At 37.8% G+C, this 23,498-nt stretch overlaps 1 protein-coding gene across 1 annotated transcript in view; it reads right to left on the bottom strand.

The window, feature by feature from the left end:
- LOC126469929 (collagen alpha-1(XI) chain-like) overlaps nt 1–23,498 on the bottom strand; it is a 546,479-nt gene that overhangs the window by 76,764 nt on the left and 446,217 nt on the right. Inside the window, exons 20-22 of the mRNA XM_050097326.1 lie at nt 20,758–20,974; nt 8,529–8,689; nt 1,577–1,846 (exon numbers count right to left, since the gene is read on the bottom strand). Coding sequence (XP_049953283.1) covers nt 1,577–1,846; nt 8,529–8,689; nt 20,758–20,974 — 648 coding nt within the window. The remainder of the gene's footprint in view (nt 1–1,576; nt 1,847–8,528; nt 8,690–20,757; nt 20,975–23,498) is intronic.

The raw sequence follows: 23,498 nt of genomic DNA, 5'->3' as shown, positions 1-23,498 counted from the left end.
TTAAAAACAAAGATGATGTGACTTACCATACGAAAGCGCTGGCAGGTCGATAGAAACACAAACAGACACATACATACACACAAAATTCAAGCTTTCGCAACAAACTGTTGCCTCATCAGGAAAGAGGGAAGGAGAGGGAAAGACGAAAGGAAGTGGGTTTTAAGGGAGAGGGTAAGGAGTCATTCCAATCCCGGGAGCGGAAAGACTTACCTTAGGGGGAAAAAAGGACGGGTATACACTCGCACACACACACATATCCATCCACACATATACAGACACAAGCAGACATATTTAAAGACAAAGAGTTTGGACATCTCTGCCCAAGTCTTTCCGCTCCCGGGATTGGAATGACTCCTTACCCTCTCCCTTAAAACCGACTTCCTTTCGTCTTTCCCTCTACTTCCCTCTTTCCTGATGAGGCAACAGTTCCACGCGGGAAAAATGTATTTAAAAACAAAGATGATGTGACTTACCATACGAAAGCGCTGGCAGGTCGATAGAAACACAAACAGACACACACATACACACAAAATTCAAGCTTTCGCAACAAACTGTTGCCTCATCAGGAAAGAGGGAAGGAGAGGGAAAGACGAAAGGAAGTGGGTTTTAAGGGAGAGGGTAAGGAGTCATTCCAATCCCGGGAGCGGAAAGACTTACCTTAGGGAGAAAAAAGGACGGGTATACACTCGCACACACACACATATCCATCCACACATATACAGACACAAGTTATCTGCGGAAAGACTTACCTTAGGGGGAAAAAAGGACGGGTATACACTCGCACACACACACATATCCATCCACACATATACAGACACAAGCAGACAGCTTGTGTCTGTATATGTGTGGATGGATATGTGTGTGTGTGCGAGTGTATACCCGTCCTTTTTTCCCCCTAAGGTAAGTCTTTCCGCTCCCGGGATTGGAATGACTCCTTACCCTCTCCCTTAAAACCCACTTCCTTTCGTCTTTCCCTCTCCTTCCCTCTTTCCTGATGAGGCAACAGTTTGTTGCGAAAGCTTGAATTTTGTGTGTATGTATGTGTCTGTTTGTGTTTCTATCGACCTGCCAGCACTTTCGTATGGTAAGTCACAAGTGGGAGTAAACTTCCAGATGGTACACCATTCAAATGAATGCAAAATCTGCACAAAAATTCCCATATTCAATTATTTTTAATGTGTTGTTTCTTTGCAGAACCAAAGACAGTAATACTGTAGAAACTGCCCAATTTGTTACACACACACACACACACACACACACACACACACACACACACACATATTAATGCACAAGATAATTGTAATACATTTCCACCTAGGCCCTGAAACAAAGAATATTGCATTTTTCCAGTACCATTAATAAACAGATACAGGGATTACATTATATATATATATATATATATATATATATATATATATATATATATATATATTTGTGTGTGTGTGTGTGTGTGTGTGTGTGTGTGGTTCACATATCACAGTTATCTTAATACTTGTACACTGCAAGCACTATAAATTTATAATATTTGAAGTTAAATGCTTCATTTCATGATGTGGCTCACATAAGAAGTACATACCACCTTTCCAGGTGCCCCCACGGGGCCCATTTTTCCTGGTGGCCCAGCTTCTCCTGGAGGCCCAGGAGATCCTGGCCTGCCATCTTCTCCATCTTTCCCAGCATCACCCTTTGGCCCAACCAATCCTGGCTCACCTGCAGGTCCAGGGAAGCCTGGTGGTCCAGGATTGCCCTTTGGTCCTTCAGGACCTATTGGACCTCGAGGACCAGGAGAACCCTGTACTCCAGCCTTGCCTTCATCTCCCTTTGGTCCTGGTGGCCCCCTCTCTCCCTGAAATGAGGCATTTTAACATAATGATTATGTAAATGAAATGCTATGTTTGGAACATAATGTATCACAGAAATCTGGTTCTTTTGTACTAGGCCACACACACACACACACACACACACACACACACACACACACATATTAATGCACAAGATAATTGTAATACATTTCCACCTAGGCCCTGAAACAAAGAATATTGCATTTTTCCAGTACCATTAATAAACAGATACAGGGATTACATTTGCTTTATTTTAAAAAGGAATTGCTTTATTTTTTGTGACAGAGTAACAGATTTGTATAAGAAAAATTCAGAGATCTATTACCAATATGAAATTACAGAGTAAAAGTACATTCAATATAGTAATTTTTGTGGTCACTGTAATGGGGCATTACCTGGAAGTTTATGCCACACTCTTCAGGAACAATAATGCCACCATGGCAAGCAATAAATGCTTCTGCCACTCCTGATAACAAGTGGGAGTAAACTTCCAGATGGTACACCATTCAAATGAATGCAAAATCTGCACAAAAATTCCCATATTCAATTATTTTTACTGTGTTGTTTCTTTGCAGAACCAAAGACAATAATACTGTAGAAACTGCCCAATTTGTTACAGTGAAATAAAAAAGAATAACATATTTCCTAGAAAAAATTCAAACTAATGCTTGTATCTTGGTGACAATTTGCAAAATATGTTGTCTTTATTTCATGAGACTCTGGACACAATTCATATATGTGAAAAGAGATTAGAAATATCTTAGTAGGTCAAAAGTTATATGTGGTGAAAGATTCAGGTATCTCAATCTTTATACTCATACTCAACCCTTGGTGTGCTGCATAATGTACTAAAAGTGGGAAGCACATGCCATCCTTTTTTACACTTCTACATTTACAGCCTTATAACTACTCTGAAAACCATTGTGAAGTGCACAGCAGAGAGTACTTCTCATTGTACCGCATATTAGGTTTTCTTCCTGTTACACTCACATATGAAGTGTGGAACCGACAAATGCCTCTGTGTGTACTGCAATTAGTCTAGTATTTTTTTTGTGGTCCCTATGGGAGTTATACATAGGTGGCTGCAGTATATTCCTAGATTTCTCACTTAATTTTGGTTCTTAAAAGCTTGTAAGTATGCTTTCAGGTGATAGCTAGGGTCTATATTCAAGCATCTGCCATTTCATGTTTTTCAGCTTTTCTGTGATGTTCTCCCCTACATCAAACAATGTCTGACCTTCATGCAACCCTCCATTGTATATGTTCAATATTTACTCTTGGTTCAAATTGGTAAGAGTCCCACACACTTGGGCAATGTTATATGATAGGTAGCATGAGTGTTTTGTGTGCAATCTTCTTTGTAGCCTGAATGCATACTCCCAGTATCTGGCCTATGATCCAAAGTCTACCACCTGCTCCATTTGCAACTGAGCCTATGTGATCATTGTCTTTCATAACCCTTCAAATTGGTACAGCCAGGTATCTGTATGAGTTAACTGATTTCAACCATGATTCACTGATGTTTCAGTCATAGGATACTACATTTTGCATCTTATGAATACACAATTTTACATTTCTTAGCATTTATTGCAAGTTGTCAGATTTTGTAAACTTTGAAATCTCATCATGCTTAGACTGAATGTTTGTGTAGCACTTTTAGACAATTCTTCATTACAGATATCCGCTTCATCTGCAAAAAGTCTGAAGTTATCATTAATATTATATACCAGGTCACAAAGACACAACATAAGCAGTAAGTGTCCGTATATACTTTCCTGGGACACTCCTGAAGTTATTTAAACTTCTGTCAATGACTCTCCATCCTACTTGCTTCCTACCAAGAAATCCTCTATCCAGTTACAAATTTTGTTTGTGTGCCATATGATCATACTTTCATTAACGAGCAACACTGTGGTACTGAGCCAAATGCTTTTTTAAAATAAAAAACGCTGCATTTGCTTGACTGCCTTGTCCACAGCTTTTAGGGGGACATGTGAGATAAAGTGGGAGTTGGGTTTTGTGTGATTTATGTTTTTGGAGTCCATTCTGGTAGGTGTGGAGGAAGTAATTCTGTTCAAGGTATGTCATAAGGTTTGAGGCCAGAATATGCTCTAAATTTATACATCACATGGATATTGGATGATAGTTTTGTAGATCATTTTTGCTACCCATTTTATAGGTGGGTGTGATTTGTGTTTTCTTCCAAATACTGGGCACAGTTTTCTGTTTATTCTGTATAGAACCTGATAAGGATTCTAGTAGATTCTGACATTTTGTTCAGTTTTACTGATTTCACATGTTTCTCAATGCTATTGATATCAACATTTCTATCAGTCATATTTACAATGGTGCGAGAATTAAATTGGGGAATTACTCTCCCATTTTCCTCTGCAAAACTACATTTGAAACCAGAGTTCTACACTTCTGCTTTTGCTCTGTTACTTTCAATTTATGTTCCTGTGGCATCCATGAGTATCTGGACAATAACTTTGGTGCCACTGACAGCCTTTATTTATGAGCAGAATTGTTTTGGCTATTGTGGAAGGACTTTTGATAAAATTCCATTATAGGGCTTATGTATTGTATTTTTGATAGTCAAATTTCTTTCCTGTAGCTTCTCTCTGTCTGTTCTCCCATTATTTATTATACACCTACAGTGTAATAAGTACTCACTGTTTCTTTAGAAGTTTCATAACAGAGACTATATACAGTGGAGGGTCCTTACATTACAAAGTGTCCTACTATATACATATGTATCCAGTGCTCAGTCATTTATTCTTCTAAACTTTAATCACAATTCTCCTACATGCGCCTGCTCTGATTTAAAAGTTTCAAGTTCCTCTTTGAGTTATGGTGCTGCCTCTTTAGCTATTTAACGTAATATGTGAATCTTTCTGTTTGTTCTACTTGTCTATTGTAATTTGATAGCCACTGTTGCTAAAACCTCTTCATGGACACAGGTACCAATTTGTATGTGGACATCCTGAAAGTGGTCAGCTATATTTATTGCCATTAGATCCAGTATATTTCCATCATGAGTGAGCTTCTGGACTGTCTGTACTAGAAATATCTTATGATACCCACCACTCATAAAATACTAACTTTTCCAAACAGTTGTTGAATGATGAAGTCTCCTCCAATGACAGTATGATTGGTGAACATATGTGCTAGAGAGCTAAGACTTTCTTGAAAGTTTTTTGTTACATCTGAGGGAGAGTATACTGGTTGATAGAATGATCTAACTAAAAATTTATCCTCACCCTTGACACTGAATGTTAACCAAACAATGTCACATGCAGTTTCAATTTTTATCTCAATTGATTAGAGTTTTTCCTCTACTGTAATGAACATTCAACCTAAATTTCTTGCTCACCTATGCCTTTGACATACGATTAGATTTACCCCAAAAATCTCACTGCTGTCAGTTTTAATTTTAGCCAGCTTTTTGTGCCTAATATTATGTGAGCTCCACTGTTTTTAGGAGCATTCAAACTCTGACACCTTTTTGCAAAATCTTCAGCAGGATTTTCATTGTCTAATAAGGGGGTGGGAGAAGGCATTTCTTGGGAACTTACAGCAATGCTTTGAGGCATCCTACAGCTGTCAGTATCTGTGTGTGATGAATAGTTGCCTAAACCAAAAACCCTCATTTGCACCTCATGTGCAGCACACCCACGTCCTATTTAGAATATACTAACAGTGTGGAATCTATGACACAAGTCAGGGAACTCACAGCCTAGCTTGTCACAGAACCTGTAAGGCCTTTAGTTTAGGCTTTTCATCTGTCTCAAAACCAAGAGGACATGATCATTTCTTGGGATAATGCTGCAGATTGCAAGCTTTACTGAAATTCCATGAGCAATGCTGGTCTTCTAGACATTTTCTACCTGTTGCTGGGATGATCTTAAAGTTCCTACTCGTGTAACAATGAGTAATGAGAGTCCTCCTAGACTCTTCAGTATCTGAGTTCAGTAAAAAATAAGATACTGTGACAGATTCACTGCTTGCTGTCAAAAAAAATATTGAGTGACAAAATAACATTTAAACTAAACAAAAAGTAATTTGGATTGCTACAAAACAGACAAAACAAACACAGTAGCATACAGAACAGGGAAGTGTTAAGAGATGATCCATAGAAAATTTAATAAATAACAGTGTTTAACAGTACTGCAGGAAAATTGAAATAATACTTGCCAGAAAAACAGATGTGAAACTTATAAAAAAGTACAGTTTCTAGATTTCCAGATGCATCTGACAAAGTGTTCTACTGCAGACTATTAACAGAGGTCCAAGCATATGGATTAGGTTCCCAGATATGTGACTGGCTTGAAGACTTCTGAAGTAATAGAACCCAGTATACTGTCCTTGACAGTGAGTGTTCATCAGAAATAAAGGTATTGACAAGATCGACCCCATGGAACTGTGATAGGACCACTCATTCTCTATGTACACAAATGATTTGATGGACATGGTGAGAAACAATCTGTGGGTGTTTGTTGATGATGCTAGGGTGAACAGGAAGTTTTTGCCATTGAGTAACTGCAGGCTGGTACAAAATGATTTACACAAAATTTCTAGTTGGTGCAAATCAATGCAGATGAGTAGGAAAAACAATCCTGTAGTGTTCAAATACAGCATTGGTAATGTGCTGCTTGACACAATCACATTGATTAAAAATCTAGATGTAATGTTACAAAGTGATATGAAATTGAACAAACACATAAGTATGGTACTAGGGAAGTTGAAGGGTTGACACTGGTTAATGCAGATGAGTAGGAAAAACAACCCTGTAGTGGTTAAATACATTAGTACTGTGCTGCTGGACACAGTCACATCAATTAAATATCTATATATAACATTGCAATGCAATATGAAACTGAACAAAGACATACAGATGGTAGCACAGAAGATGAAGGGTCCACTTTGATTTATTGAGAGAACTTTAGGAAAGTGCAGCTTGTCTGTACAGAAGAATATGTATAGAATGCATGTGAGGCCCATTCTTGAATTCTGGTCAAGTGTTTGGTATTGCCACCAGGTCAGATTAAAGGAAGGCATTGAAGAAATTCAGAAGTGTGCTGCTAGATTTGTTACTAGTAGAGTCAATCAATATGTGAGTATTACAGAAATGCTTCATGACCTCAAATAGGAATCCCTGGAGGGAAGTTGATGTTCACTTTGCAAAACACTACTGAGGAAGTTTGGAGAACTGGCATTTGAAGCTTAATGCAGAACAATGCTGCTGCTGTCTATGTACAGTTCACCCAAGGTCCATGAAGACAAGAATGTAGGGTTGATATGGAGGCATAGAGACAGTTGCTTTGCCTCTGCTCTACTTGCAGATGGAACAGGAAAGGAAATGACTAGTAGTGGAACAAGATACCTCTGCCATGTTCCATACTGTGGCTTACAGAGTATGTATGTAGATGTTGGTGTAGTACAAAGACTTTAATAATTAAAACTCAAGAGACCTAGACAAAGTGTCAGTCAGAGTGCTAAGGAAATGCATAGATTGTATAAAATATTCGTTAGCAAACAAAATAAATAAGTCATTAAGGCCTCGTACCTAATGTATTGTGTTTTGCAGTCTTGTTATGTCTTGTGGACATAATAGTGTCATCTATAGTTGAAGACCTTTAATGAGTTTTGAAGATAACAGCTTATAGCATAAAGAAAACACATTTTTCATATAAATTATGGGACTGCAGGCAGGTGATGTCACTGACAACCACTGATATTTGCAAAGATCCACAAAGAAGAGGTTCCTCTTCATCTGAATGTGAGTAACATTGGTGCTCCGTTGAGCCCACTAGTTGATCAATGTCAACATCACATTATGAACTTGGCAAATTTCTTATGTTGATTAGGTGGAACGCATTTGAATTACTCTGATATTCTAGTAACTTTTGATGTGGTCTCTCTCTTCAGCTGTGTTCCTCTGTATTCATTCATTACAGTTAACTGAGATTAGGTTTGCTGTTGAATTAATGACTCCGCCAGATATGTACATGATACTTTTGTTGTTTGGCCTCATGTCACTGAGAATTTTAATGATATTTTAGAACATCTGAATTCAATCTACCTGAATAATGGAGGTGCAAAAGGATGGCTGCCTTCCCTTTCTTTATATGTTGATGGTTGATGGTATATTGAGACTTGCTGTTACTAGAAAACCTACTCACATGACTTATATCAACAGGCTGATAGTTTTTACCATTCAGCTCAGCGTGACGGGGTAATTTGTACCTTGGTTCACAGGGCCCACATCATTTCACACCCCGAGAGTTTGTCAGCTGAGTTAAATCATCTTGAGGTCACCTTTCATCAGACTGGATATAGAGGAAAAACACATGTTAAGCTATTGACCAACCATGTACAGGCTGAGTGATGACAATACTGAGTTGGTACCAAGGTTTACAGTCTTTCTGCCTTACACAGGGAGCATCTCCAACAGGACTGGTTGTATGTTTCAGAAATATGATGTGAAATGTGTTTTCAGATCTCCATCTAAGATTAGGGTCCTTTTAGGTTCCATAAAGATTGATCTTGGTTCGCATAAGGTGGATGTCTATCGTATTCCTTGCAGTTGTGTGCTATGAGTTGTGAAGAAACCTGTTTTATACAACAGATTTTAAAAGTAAGTATGTGCATTTAAGTGTTACATAAATATGAACCTCAACATCTTACATGTTTCCCATCAATACCAGGGGGCCCAGGAGGTCCTGGATTGCCGGGTTCTCCTTTGAGACCCTGTAGCCCTTCAGGGCCAGGCGGTCCTGGCATTCCATCCCCACCCTTGCTGCCTCGAGGCCCTGGCTCTCCTGGAGGTCCTGCTGGTCCTTCTGGTCCTGAAACATTATGTTAACTGTACATAAGATTCCAATTTATAACGCCAGTATAGTTACACAATGTATTGCATATAATGAATAAAGAAGCTGGGTTGAATGCTGACAATCCTCAGGAAGTTATTGCATTTAATGCACTAAAAGCCAGATAAATAGTAGTAAAATTCATGGTAATTTCCATAGATATGTATAGAATATGAGAAGTTCAGCTCAGATATAGGGTGTCCCAGGAGGAGTGGTCAAGATTGGGGAATATGACAGGAACCATTATTTGAAGCAAAAGAGACTAGTAAACATGAACTCTTATATGCATACCATAAGAGCTATGAGCAGTTATTCATCTTTGATACTGTGAAACAAATCTCTTTTACTGCAAGGTCTTTGATTTCCATATTCTGAGAGTTGCTAGTATGGACCAAAACAAGAAAGAAAAGTCCACTAAACATCAGCTCTAAAGTGCATATCTTAATATTTATGAGTGCTTGTTCATCTTAGCTACTGTGAAACACATCTTTTCTAGTGAATAAGTCATTGTAGCTGTTGAGGTATGCATTTTAGAGCCTGTATTTAGTAGACTTTGTTGCTCTGAATGATTATTTATCCCATATCCACAAATACTGACCATTCCTCCAGTGATACCCTGTACATGCTGAAATCCATCTTTTCACAAATGTTGTTGGAACTGACTTATACTTTGATGTAATGCTTCTGCACCATGAATGGACATGAAATTTGCATTTAAAAGTATGGACCTAATAGAATTACAACATGTCTGTGTATTAAAACACAATTTAAGTGGACTCTGGTTGCGAAGTATATAAAAATGTTTCTAATAGTGTTTCCAGTTGTCCATTTTTGTCATAAAATAATAGTAATATTCAGTAGTTCTATTGCAGATGAATTTAAAAATGAAATTATTTAAATAGTTGACACTCAGTGTGATATATGATCTAAGCTGGAAGTTATACTTGCAAAATGTTTCCATTTGTGTCTTTCCAACAATACAAAATAAAGTTAGAAACTAAAATTAAATTATTGAAATGTGTTAAATTTTTTCCACATTTCAACAGTTGCATACAGAATGAAAAATTACCAAGGTCACTCCGAAAGTTATGCCTCCTATTTTTTTGTGGTGACTTTGGATGTCTGCACCAGATGTCGTTGATATAGTGCTAATGTTTGAACCTTCCTCTTACATTTTTATGTGGTTCTGTCACTCAGTGGTAGTTGGCACCAGCAGAGGAGTTCCAAAATGAATTCTGATTTGAACAGTTGTATAAAACAGCAATATGTAATTGAATTCCTCATTGCTGAAGAAATTGTGCCAATTGAAATCCATCGATGCTTACTAAAGGTGGATGGACATGATACAATAGATGTGAGCAATGTGATGCAAAGGGTATGGCATTCTAAAGGTGGTGAAAAGGGTGTGCAAGACAAGCCATGGCCTCACCGATCCTGCACAGGTGTCATCCCTCACAATGAAGAACTTCTTGATCAACTCATCTCTACTGATTGGTGCATAATGACCAGGTGAATGTCAGCTGTAATGCCTTGGAAACAATGTTGGAACATCTTGGTTATTACAAAGTCTGTGTGAGATGGGTCCCATGGATGCTTAAAAAAGAACAAAGAACACATTGAATGGAAATTTGTCAGGACCTCCTGGACCAATATGAAGCTGTGTGTGATAATTTTCTGAACAGCATCATCACCAGAGATGAGACATGGTGTCACCACTACAAGACAGAATCCAAAAGGCAAGCCATGGAATGGCAACATGCAAGCTCTCTGTCAAAGAAGAAATTCAACACACAGCCACCTGCAGGCAAAGTGATGTGCACAGTCTTCTGGGATAGCCAGGGTTGTCCTGGAGCCTGGAGAAACTGTCAATTCAGCAAGCTACAAGGAGACACTGACTAAGCTGAAAGCTCAAATTTCAGCGTAAGACCAGACAAGAAGACCAACTTTCACCTGAAATATGATAATGCCAGGACCCACATCAGTTTTGTGACCACACAACTCATTGCAAAATGCAGCTGGACTGTCCTACTACATCAACCATACAGTCCAGATCTAGCACCTTTGGAATTCTATCTCTTTGGGCATCTGAAAGATGATCTACGTGGTGAACATTTTCAAGACTCAGATGCTGTTGTCAAAGCTGTAAGGAAGTGGTTAGCCACAGCTGGTTCCAATTCTACAAGGACGGCATGCAAGTTCTGGTTCATCGTTGGCAGAAGTGTCTAATGAATGGAGGTGACTATATGGAAAAATGACAGTCTGTAATCAAAATATTGCTCTATTTAGCTGTGCTGTTGTGATTTATGTATTTTCAGTAGTTTACATGAGTAAAAATTGGAGGCATTGCTTTCAGAATGACCCTCATATATCCACATTAAAACACAATTATCAGAAACTGAGCTAAATTAAAGGTTGCAGCAACATTTTACAAGTTTCTATATAAAAAAAGACAAGAACATTAACATTCTACTAACAAGTACTGAAGCCTTATTGGGTATAGCTGAATCAGGAGATGCCACAATTATGCAATAATGACTGACTTTTTTAAATTTAAATGATCATTTTACCAATGCTGAGAGAATGATGAGATAAGAATATGCTGCATTGTGGTACTTGCTTGACTGTGTACAGCACAGGAGGTTATTTCAGTGCTCATGTAACAGTTTGTACTTTGGTTTTTCATAAAGGTTACAATGGTGTCACTGTTATTGCTGTCTAACAGATATCAATGCTTGTCTTTATTTTTGTGTGTTTATTATTTGTAGATTTTGAGTTAAGTAGTCAGAAAGTTAATTAGTTAGTTACACGTTCCATTGATCAATCTGACAGTAACTATTATGATGTGGAATGTGTCAAGTGCATCAGAAATTCACACAGGAATCAAGAATTTTTTTTAAAAAAAGCTTGAAATTTTTATTACCTATCCCATTCCCTTAAATGGCACAAAATGCGTATATTATACCTACAGATTTATTCATTTCTATCCAAGAATTCATCTATATTATAGAAAGAGTTGTCAAAGAGATATGATTTCAATTTATTTTTAAAACTATTACTGCTGTCTATCAGACATTTTATTTCATCCGGTAGTTTATCAAAAAGTTTTACTGCAGCACATTTTACCCCTTCCTGTGCCAAAGATAGGTTAAGTAGAGGATCGTGTAAGTCTTTCTTCCTTCTGGCATTATAATCATTATTGTCACTGTTGTTTTTAAACTGGTCAATATTGTTCAGAAGAAATTTCATTACTGAGTAAATGTACTGTGAGGCTGTTGTAAGAATTCCTAACTTTTTAAACAGATGCCTACAAGATGTGCAACTATGAGGCCCACACATTATTCTAACTACCTTCTTATGAGCAGTGAATACTTTTTGCCTATGTGTTGAGTTACTCCAAAATATTATTCCATATGACATCAGAGAGTGAAAGAATGTAAACTATGTTAGCTTGCTAATTTCTATGCCCTCAAAATTGTCAGTTATTCTGATTGCAAAAGTAGCTGAATCTAGTCGCTTTAGGAGATCCAAAATAAGAATTTTACAGTTGAGATTCTCATCTATATGTACACCCAAAAACTTAGTATGCTCTGCCCTGGCTACTGACGTCTGTTGATGTGTTATATATATTGGAGAGAGTTTTGTATGGAGTACCACAGGAATCTGTATTAGGGCCATTACTGCTTTTAATATTTATCAATGACCTACCAAGTCAACTATCTGAAGCAGAGGCAGTACTGTTTGCTGATGATGCAAGTTTGTTTGTTAAAGCAAATAGTGAAGCTGACTTACAGGAAAAAGTCACATTAGCAACAGACGAAGCAGACAGATGGTTTAATGAAAACAGACTCATTGTGAATGCCAAAAAAACAACGTGGATCAACTTCAGACATATTACAAATAAAATAAAAACTAACCTTACAGTAGAACTGGGTAAGTGTAAGATTGAACAAGCATCATACACTAAATTCTTGGGAGTATGGTTTGATGAACACTTAAGATGGGAAAAGCATGTAATATCATTGAACAAAAAATTAAGTCAAACATGTTATATACTTAGAATGCTTAAAAGCTCATGTAATATTAAAACAGTGTTATATGTTTATTTCTCATTCATGCACAGTTTATTAAGACATGGTGTACAGTTTTGGGGAACATCAGTCTAACAAAACACTCATTTAGACTACAAAAGAAGGCAGTCAGAACAATAAAAGGTATAGGATATAGAGACTCTTGTAGGCATTCTTTCAAAGAATTAAAAATCATAACACTACCACATGTTTATTAAAAGAACACGAGGAATTTTCTACATTAAACAGAGAATTTCACAACTACAAAACAAGGAATAGGAATGATTTCCACAGAGAAATTCATAAAACAGCTATGTACCACAAAAGTGTACTATACCAACACAAAATCCTCTACAGTGCTCTCCGCAAAGAACTAAAAATAATACCAAAACTGCACATATTTAAAAGAGAATTAAAAAACATGTTATTGAGCAATAGTTTTTACAGTATTGAAGAGTTTATGAATCATTGACAATAAAAGCACAGTTAATATTTCCCTGACATAATAAATATGTGTAATTGCTCACATTTAAATATTTGCTGTTTCTATGTTTCTATGAAAGTGTGAAACAGTGTTAATGTAAGAATGTAAATAATCTTTGATGTGAGAATCACTAACTTTTTTTTTTGTACATTGTTATCCTACTTGTATATTTTTATGTTAATGTTCTAATAGTTCTATTAAAATTGTAATGTCTAAGTGACAAGTAAATTCAATTATAAATTTTCATGTACATGTATTTTAAATTGTAATGTTTATTGACAAGTCCTATGTCATTTTGATGATGTACTACAAGGACGCTAATAAATTGAATTGAATTGGAGGAACTGTACTCCTTGCAGTAGAAAGTTCAATGTACTGTGTTTTTTCCAAGTTCAGAGCAAGCCCATTTGCAGAAAACCAATCAATAACTTTTCCAAAGACATTATTTGTATGATTTTCTATTGGACTTTCTTTTGCTGAATTAATAATGATGATTGTACCATCAGCAAACAGTGTCAGTTTAGCTTTTTGTTTCAAATAAGAAGGCAGGTCATTCACATATATCAAGAACAGAACGGGACCCATGATCAAACCCTGTGGAACACCTAATGTAATTTCACTCCAGTTAGATGAAGTGGGAAAATTATTTAAATCACTTAAATCATACACAGAAACTTTTTGCTTCCTGTTCTTTAGATATGACTTAAACAATTCATTTTCTGTTCCATTTCTACCATACAATTGCAATTTCTGTAACATAATGTCATGGTTCACACAATCAAGCACTTTGGATAAGTCACTGAAAATTCCTATTGGTGTCATTTTACTATTTAAAGACTCTATTATGTTGGCAGTGAAATTATAAATTGGAACAGAATTTTTGAAATCCAAACTGTTATTTACTAAGTATCCCATTACTGTTGAGATGGCTAACCACTCCTGAGTACATTACTTTCTCAACAATTTTTGTAAATGCTATAAGCAATGATACTGGCTGGTAATTATTGACATCTGTGGTGTCCCCTTTTTTTGTGGAGAGGCTTGACAATGACATATTTTAACCTCTCTGGGAAAATACATTGAGTTAGTGATGCATTACAGATGGGACTCAGAACATCAGCTGTAACTGCTCCACATTGTTTTAATATCCTTTATTTTTCAAAGATTTAACGATTTTCCTTATTTCACAAGAGGTTGTTAGATGAAAATTAATCTGACTAGTATTTCTCAAAACTGACTCTTCCATGTACTGCTTGGCATTTTCTTTTGAACTATTCTCACAAATTTTTTCACCTACACTTAAGAAATAGTTAAGCACATTTACTACTTGTGTACTATTGCTTAAGATGGTTTCATTGTCTTAAATAGTAACACCACCTACGCCAGTGGTTACTTTTTCTGTCTCTTTTCTAACAACATTACAAACTGATTTGATTTTATTGCCCGAGTTGTTAATTTCATTTCTAACATATATATTTCACAGTTTTCTGACAGCTTTTCTCAGTAAGTTACAATAATTTTTATAGTGGAAATTTACTTCTGGGTCTTTACTAATTCTTGCTGCCTCATACTAAATTCTTTTCTTTCTGAAGACACTTTAATACCTGTAGTATTCCAAGGTTTCTTTGAAAACTGTTTCGTGTTACATTTGGTTATTTTTTTATGGCTACAATGTTAAAAAAGGGATATAAATTTAACAAGAAATATGTTGCATTTATCACTGGCATTTGGATCATTATATACATCTTCCCAGTTAACATGTCTTGAACTTTTTCTGAAGTGTTCAATAGATATCAGACTGACCATCCTTACACATTTACTTTATGGTTTCTGAACTGTACACTCTGCTAGATTTTGTAAGCTAATCAGTTGTGCATCATTGTATGATAATCCATTTATCACAAGGAATGTATGTTACATCCTCTTGCTGTACAAATACATTATCTATTAGAGTGCTACTGTCTTGGGCTTTGAGTGTAGGGAAATATATCACTGATTCTGAGTTATATGTCATTAAAAGCACTTCTAGTTCACTTTTCCTATCAGAATGGCTTAGAAAGTTTACATTGAAATCACGACAGATTATTAACTTCTTCTTTTTGTCTGAGAGACAGCATAATAGGGAGTCAAACATGTTTATGAATAACTCCCAATCTCCTAATGGGGACCTGTACATTGTTGTTGATATCAGCACTACATTATATAGCTGTAGTTCATATGCACAAACTTCAAAGAGCTGATTGACACAAAATTTGTAACATTGTGGCAACAGTAGTGTTGCAGCCTTGATGTGCCATTGTTGCACTCCTTATTTAGCTTCTCATTTAGTCTCTGGCTGCCTGGGTTAGTACAATATTTTGTGTTATTATATAATTCTATGCTTGTTTTTTGCAGACACAAGGGGAATTTGTCATTCTATGGTAACGAAAAAAAGCTTCATTGGCCCACTGCCAGGTCACTACCCTGGGCTGCAGAATACTACAATATCTCTTGTGCCTCCAAAACCCATGGAACCCTGGTGTTTGTTGTATAATTGTCCTAATAATCCACATCATCACATAAAAGCAGTCAAATAAAAAATGAGATTTTCACTCTGCAGCGGAGTGTGCGCTGATATGAAACGTCCTGGCAGATTAAAACTGTGTGCCGGACCGAGACTCGAACTCGGGACCTTTGCCTTTCATGAGCAAGTGCTCTACCAACTGAGCTACCCAAGCACGACTCACGCCCCATCCTCACAGCTTTACTTCCACCGGTACCTCACCTCCTACCTTCCAAACTTTACAGAAGCTCTCCTGCGAACCTTTTACTCAGCATGTACCTTTCTAAAACACATTTTATTATTGCCTTGAACTTTTTCCATAAACGCTCAACATTGTCAGTGTCGGAACAGAAATTTTCATTTTGGTCTGTTAGGTAGTCTCCGGCCATTGTGTGGTTGAAGACATATGTGACACACATTGGGGAAGAGTACATGTGGTCTATTTGGCATGTTGTTGGGCCCATCTGTACTGTGCTGCACGGTGTTGTGGTTGCAAAGATGGACATCACCGTGAACGTTGGGAGTGAAGTTGTGCATCAGGCAGCCTTTTGTGCTCAGTTTGAGTTGTAACACAACATCCTGTGGCTGCACAAAAGGCATTATTCAACATGGTGGCATTGCTCTTAGGGCTCCTCCGAGCCATAATCTGTAGGTAGTGGTCATCCACTGTAGCAGTAGCCCTTGGGCGGCCTGAACAAGGCATGTCATTGACAGTTCCTGTCTCTCTTATCTCCTCCATGTCCGACCAACATTGCTTTGGTTCACTCCAAGATGCCTGGACACTTCCCTTGTTCAGACTCCTTCCTGGCACAAAGTAACAATGTGGAAATGATCGAACCACAGTATTGACTGTCTAGGCATGGTTGAACTGCAAACAACATGAGCCGTGTACCTCCTACCTAGTGAAATGACTGGAACTGATCGGCTGTTGGACACCCTCTGTTTAATAGGTGCTGCTCATGCATGGTTGTTTACATCTTTGGGCGGGTTTGCTGACATTGCCGAACAGTCAAAGAGACTGTATCTGTGATACAATATCCACAGTCAATGTCTATCTTCAGGAGTTTTTGGAACCAGGGTGATGCAAAACCTTTTTTGATGTGTGTATTATCACTTCCTATAAAAAAAAAAAAGCACACTGGTCACTTTGAAATACTCTAGTTGGTGCAGAACATGTACCAGGAGGTCATGTGGCCCTCCACTGCAGACATACAAGGTCTGATAAAAAAAGTAAAAGGAATTTTTTTAATGTTGTGGACTTTATACATCTGATTTTCAAACTTTTTTTATCTTGGTGATACACATGTTCCTGATGTATGTTTGCATTTTCAAATGTTCTAAATCTTTAGTTTATTGTTGACTTTCAAAAAGGTAGTATGTGTTTTCGAATGCTTGGTGAATTTTTACTTTCGAAAATGATGGATCAAAGAATTTGCATTACATTTTGGTTGGAAAATGGAATAACGTGCAGAACTACTACAAGTAGGACAAGGCTTTAAAGTAGCATAAACATTTCAAAGTGGGCTGAGATGGTGAAGACAATGACCACCCTGGATGCCCTAGCACATCAGTTACTGATGACATTGTTGAAGAAGGAAAATTGGCGAATCACCATCAGAAAGGTTGATGACAATTGACTTGTCCTTTAGCTCATGCCAAGCAATTTTTTGGATGTTGTGAGCATGAAACGTGTAATAATAAAGTTTGTTCCAAAATTGTTGAATTTTGACCAAAAATGACATTGCATAGATATCGCTCAGGAATTGCTGAATGAAGTCAACAATGATCCAGAACTTCTAAAGAAGATTATAACAGGTGACAGAACATTGGTATATGGGTATGATGTTGAAACCAAAGCCCAATCATCCCAATGGAAACTACGTGAAGAGCCAAGACTGAAAAAAAAAAAAAAATGAACAAGCTTGATCACATGTGAAGGTTCTTTGCACTGTTTTCTTTGATTACAATAGGATAGTGCATCATGAACTACTTGGAAGTTATGCACCATTTGTGTGAAGCAATCCAAAGGAAATGACCAGAACTGTGGCAATAACCACTCAAGGAAACTGCATGAAGATAATGCTCATACTCAGGCGTCAATGCTTGTTCATGATTTTTTGGCAAAGAAACAAAACTGTTATGTTGCCTTGCCATCATTTTTGCTGGACATGGCCCCCTGCAACTTCTTCCTGTTCCCAAGGCTGAAGAGAATCATGATAGGTCATTGTTTTGCCACCATTGGTGAAACAAAAACAGGATCACCGAAGCAGCTGAACATCATAATGACAACATAATGACAAGCGAGTTCCAGAAAGGCTTCCAAGACTGGAAAAACTGCTGGCACAAGTGTATTTATTTGAGGGGGATTATTTTGAACAGGCCAAAGATGATTAAAAAAAAAACCATTACTTTTTGGTCACACCTTGCACATCATCACAGTGAAGTGGTGCACATGTGCCAATCAGCTGTATGGAATCAGCACAGTGAGAGAGTACCATGTGGAGATATGACAACAAAAAGAAACTACCATCTTTGGACATAACCATGACAACACCATGAATGAAGTTTCCCTGTTTGCGGTGTATCAGTGAGGAACTGCTCAATGTGTCTGCAAGGCAGAGTGGACCACCTGGAGCCATGCAATACACACAAGACAAGTGGTACTGACAGGACCAAAGATAAATGTCACACCTTGTTTGTTTTAAAACCCAACATGAATGCAGGTCCATCTCAGTCTCTTTCTGGGTGAAGATTAGAAAGGAAACTGTATGCAATATGCATTTGGAGTTATGTCCCTCAGAAAAGGTTGTTCCTTGCAGTGGTACATATGGCCACACATCTTCAGTGGGCCAAACAACACAGAAACTGGACTGCAGCTGAGTGGAGGTATATAATGTGGTCTGACAAGTCACCATTTTTCTTCGCTTTCCAGAATGTGTGGAGGGTATAGTGGTTTGGGTGCTGTAACTGGGCCCACTCATTCAGGTTACCATGAATGTGAACCCAAATGTTTATTTCAAGACTCTTGGTAACAATATGTTGCCATTTCTTCTACATCTTTGTGATGACTATGCTGTGGACACCTCTGTCTTCCAAGATGACAACAGCTATGTTCACAGGGGTGATTACATTCCTAGTTTGGCAAACACTCTGGCACCCTATTACACCTCAACTGGCTCACTAAATCACCTGACCTTAATCCCACAGAAAATATCTAGGACTATCTCAAAAAGCAGGTGAAGCATAGCAATCAACATGCCCAGAATTTGGTAGTTCTATTGCATCTAATCATCAAAGAGTGCCTTCAGCTCTAAAACTTATATGGTATACCTGAAGAAGCTTGTGGACCCTTTTTTTTGCCTAGGTAAACCCATTATCAAGGCTAAGGGTCTGGTGTACTTACTAAATCATAATTGGTCTTTCTAGTCCATCACTCTACTGTATGTCACATACCTATCTAGCATATGTCCAACAATGAATATAAATTTGATTCACAAACCTCCATAATTTCAAAACTGCAGCCAACTGGTTTCTTCTGACAACGTAAGTGACAAGCACTCAGTCATGCGGTAGCGTTCTCGCTTCCCGCGCCCGGGTTCCCGGGTTCGATTCCCGGCGGGGTCAGGGATTTTCTCTGCCTCGTGATGACTGGGTTTTGTGTGATGTCCTTAGGTTAGTTAGGTTTAAGTAGTTTTAAGTTCTAGGGGACTGATGACCATAGATGTTAAGTCCCATAGTGCTCAGAGCCATTTGAACCATTTGAACAAGCACTCAACATTTATTTTGAGTTTGCTGATCAAAAGTATATTTACAAATACGATTCCTTAAGATTTCATCTCTTGAATCAGTATGCACTGATGCAGCAACAGCTCTTTGATTGTTTAATTTTCATTCATAGGATACAGGTAAAAAATTTGGGGTATTTTTCTAGCCATGAGATATAAGATGTTATATTTATGAGTCGTTACCTACTTAACTATCGGAGATAATTTTTGGAAAACATGTTTACTACAATACCATGCATATCTTGTCTTTGCCACAAGTACTAAATGTACACTTTTATTTGTGTTTACTAGTAAACTTAAATCAATTATGAGTGGCTTGACTGGAGGGTCCCAAGATATAACCTGTAAAAATTTATGAACCCTTTTTAATATTTACTTTTAACTAAATTCTTTCACAATCTGAAGGAAGGTTGTAGAAACACTCTGTCAACAACAAGGTCATTAAAGACAATGATACAAACTTGTGTTGAACAGCTATGCAGAGCTGCAGTCCTGGCACAATGTAGTCACTGGAACAATGTAGCTATACAGGTGCACATGTGTGTTTGTCACTGGAACAATGTAGCTATACACGTGCACGTGTGTGTTTGTGTGTGTGTGTGTGTGTGTGTGAACTCTGAAAAGGATTTGTACAAAGGATAGCAAAGTTCTTAGTCTCCTTTGTGCATCTTTCAACAGTTCAGCATGCCTCTACAGTATTGTTTGTTGAGTTATTACCTTCACTCATTAAATTTTTTCATATGTTTATTTAATTCAAATTATGTATTTTTGCTTCATATGCTAGATCTTTTAGGAAAATTTTTTCTAGAAAAATGCTTATCTGTAAACAGTAAGGGTGTCATAGGAATAATTTTAAAACAAGGCTGGACTTTTCTAGCCTGTCAGATTACACAACCTCTTGATATAACACATAAGCTGGGATACTACCAACAGTGTAGTCATTGTAAAAAGAGTTAAGGAGCCAGGTACAGCCAATATGGATGTAAATTCATAGATTAATACCTACGCTTAGAGCCCACCCATGTTTTTTCACTGTGGTGCTGTAATTATTTACTTACATCCACCTTGCTATGATATTTATAAAGTTTCAGGTAATTCAGAAGACTCTTTCCAACTGTATGATTTAGTTTTTGACAAGGAATGATACACACTTTCAAAAGGTATCTTACCTCTGGCTCCATCATCTCCCATCTCTCCTTTGATTCCTGGGGGTCCGGGAAGGCCTTGAGGTCCTGGAGGACCAGCTGGCCCAGCCACACCTGGTGGGCCATCTTCTCCTTTAGCACCCTGTCGGCCTATTTCTCCTGGGGGACCTTTATCTCCTGCTGGCCCTATAGGCCCTGGTTCTCCACGTGGGCCCATAGGACCTGGTGGACCTGATGGGCCCTTAACAAGTAATAGTATGATTAGCTCATTCCTGCACATTTCAATATGTTATTTGACAGATTTATTTATCCACATACATAATTTACAGCAAGAAAATTAAGGGAAAACTATGTATACCATATTTGATGAAATATAGGTGCTGCATGATAAAATTAGTTTTCCATCATTTTATATCTGTATTAAGCAATTATCTCAGTGCTCTGTGTATGATTTTGTTAATGATTTCAATACAGAAGCAATGGACACTTATAAAGTATGTAAACTGTTATACTTCATTTGTGGAACTGTATCATGAATAAAGTAATGGCATAATAAATAAATCTTCTGGAGAGTATCAAACAATGGAATCTCTAGGTTGGAATATCAACAACACCAGGAAAAAGATAGGTCGCTATGTACCATAAAGATGACACTTTGAGTTGCAGACAGGCACAATGAAAAGACTGTCACACATTTAGTTTTTGGCCAAAGCTTTCTTCAGAAAAGAAAACACACATGCATTTACACAAGCAAGCACAACTGAAGCACACATGACTGCCATCTCTGGTAGCTCTGGTCTGAGCAGCTGCAGATGGCAGTCATACAAATAACATCTTACTGACATATTACAGTGGAATCTAATCAGACTTGTGTCTAACACAGCATTTCAGTGAACCCTGAAGTACACATGGGTACAAAGCTTCACTCACACTAATGATGTGAATTAATTAAAAAACTTCAATTTGTTTGTCATTATAAAATTTGGATTGCTCATTATTGGTAATGGGTAGCCCTCTCTGTTAAGATTTGTTTTCTACTTTGTAGAAAAGCAGCTTGGGCCAGGGCTGCCAGAGATGGTCATCTTACGTGTTTGAGGTGTGCTTGCTTATGTGAATGTGCGTGTGTTATTCTTTCTGAAGAAGACTTTGTCCAAAAACTAAATGTGTAATTCTGTCTTTGTGCAACTAATGTGTCATCTTTATGATAAGCAGGAATCTATCCTTTTTCTAATATTGTTCATATTCCTACTAGAAAGCATGATACTTCAGGTTTCATGTGTGTCACTCATGACAATGTACAAAGAACGTCTTACTGACATACCACAATGGAATATAATCACTCTAATGGAGTTCAAAATCATTTGGGCGCCTGCTCCATTCTTCATACTAATAGCAATATTATCAGTAGCTTTATATACTGTGAGGCACCAACACCTTTTCCTCCTATAATAATGTGGCATCACTAGTCTGTGTCAATGCTGCTCCAAGTGTGGCTGCTTGACGACTGATGCTGCCATAACAGAAATGTCACTTATATAGCACTTCCTTATTTAATCACAGTGCAGCTTACGCAACCTACTGGAAGTGAATTTTAGCCCAGCAGAGTTCAAGTTATAGCCAATGGCCTTGCCACAGTGGTAACACCTGTTCTTCTCAGATCACCGATGTTAAGTGCTGTCGGACTGGGCTAGCACTTAGATGGGTGGCCATCCAGTCTGTTGAGTGCTGTTGGCAAGCTGGGTGCACTCAGCTCTTGTGAAGCAAACTGAGGAGCTACTTGATTGAGAAGTAGCAGCTCCGGTCTCTTAAACTGACATATGGCCAGGAGAGCAGTGTGCTGACCACATGCCCCTCCATATCCGCATCCATTGCTGCCTGTGGGTTGAGGATAAGACAGCATCCAGTCGGTACCATTGGACCTTCAAAGGACTGTTCAGACAGAGTTTAGTTCAGTTTAGTTTTAGAGCTCAAGTAATAACTAGGAGCTCTGCCTGCCAGGCTCCTTCTTTAATGCTCTTTCTTAATTATCGCAGATAAGCATATTACACTGTTCTATGGCACATATATATCAAAGTATGTTGCAGTGGCAGCGAGACTCACAGAGATACCCAGAGGTGCCTCACACAGAGAGAATCCCAGGGTGCCCCTGAGAGCTACAATACCAAGAAGAATCACTTCTCGGCTATGTAAGTGCTATATAACTGACTTTTATCTTAAGATGGCATCAGTCGTCAAGCAGCCACACTTGCAGCAGCATTGACACAGACTAGAAATTTTGCGTTATTGTCGGTGGAGAAGGAGTTCACACCTTACAGTATATAAAGCTATTGGTAATATTGCTCTTAGTACAAAGAGTGGAGTAGGTGCCCAACTGATTTTGCATGGCCCTTCAGTCTTTTGCGGATGCATATTGAATTTCACGCTTATGAACGCAGACGCTAACAGACATGGTAATAGTTGGGTTACTGTGGCTGTAGTATGTGGTCCTAAAGCATGCCCTGTAGCAGGGCTGGAGACTTTAAACAGTTGAGAAATTATTGCTTATTGGACATTCAATGAATCCTGGAGCACATGAAGCAAATAGACTATGTCTCCATTCATGCTAATGATATGAATTAATTAAAGAAACTTCAGTTTGTTTGTCAGTATTGAAACTGGATTGCTCATTATTGTCAGTACTGAAACTGGATTGCTCATTATTGGTAATGAGTAGACTTCCCCAGTAGAACTTGTTTTCTAATTTGTCAAGACACAGTGACATCAGC

Source organism: Schistocerca serialis, chromosome 3 (genome assembly GCF_023864345.2).
Source record: "Schistocerca serialis cubense isolate TAMUIC-IGC-003099 chromosome 3, iqSchSeri2.2, whole genome shotgun sequence".
Classification (NCBI taxonomy): Eukaryota; Metazoa; Arthropoda; class Insecta; order Orthoptera; family Acrididae; genus Schistocerca; species Schistocerca serialis.
The sequence above is the reverse complement of the archived record's forward strand: the minus strand, read 5'-3'. Positions and strand labels throughout refer to the sequence as shown.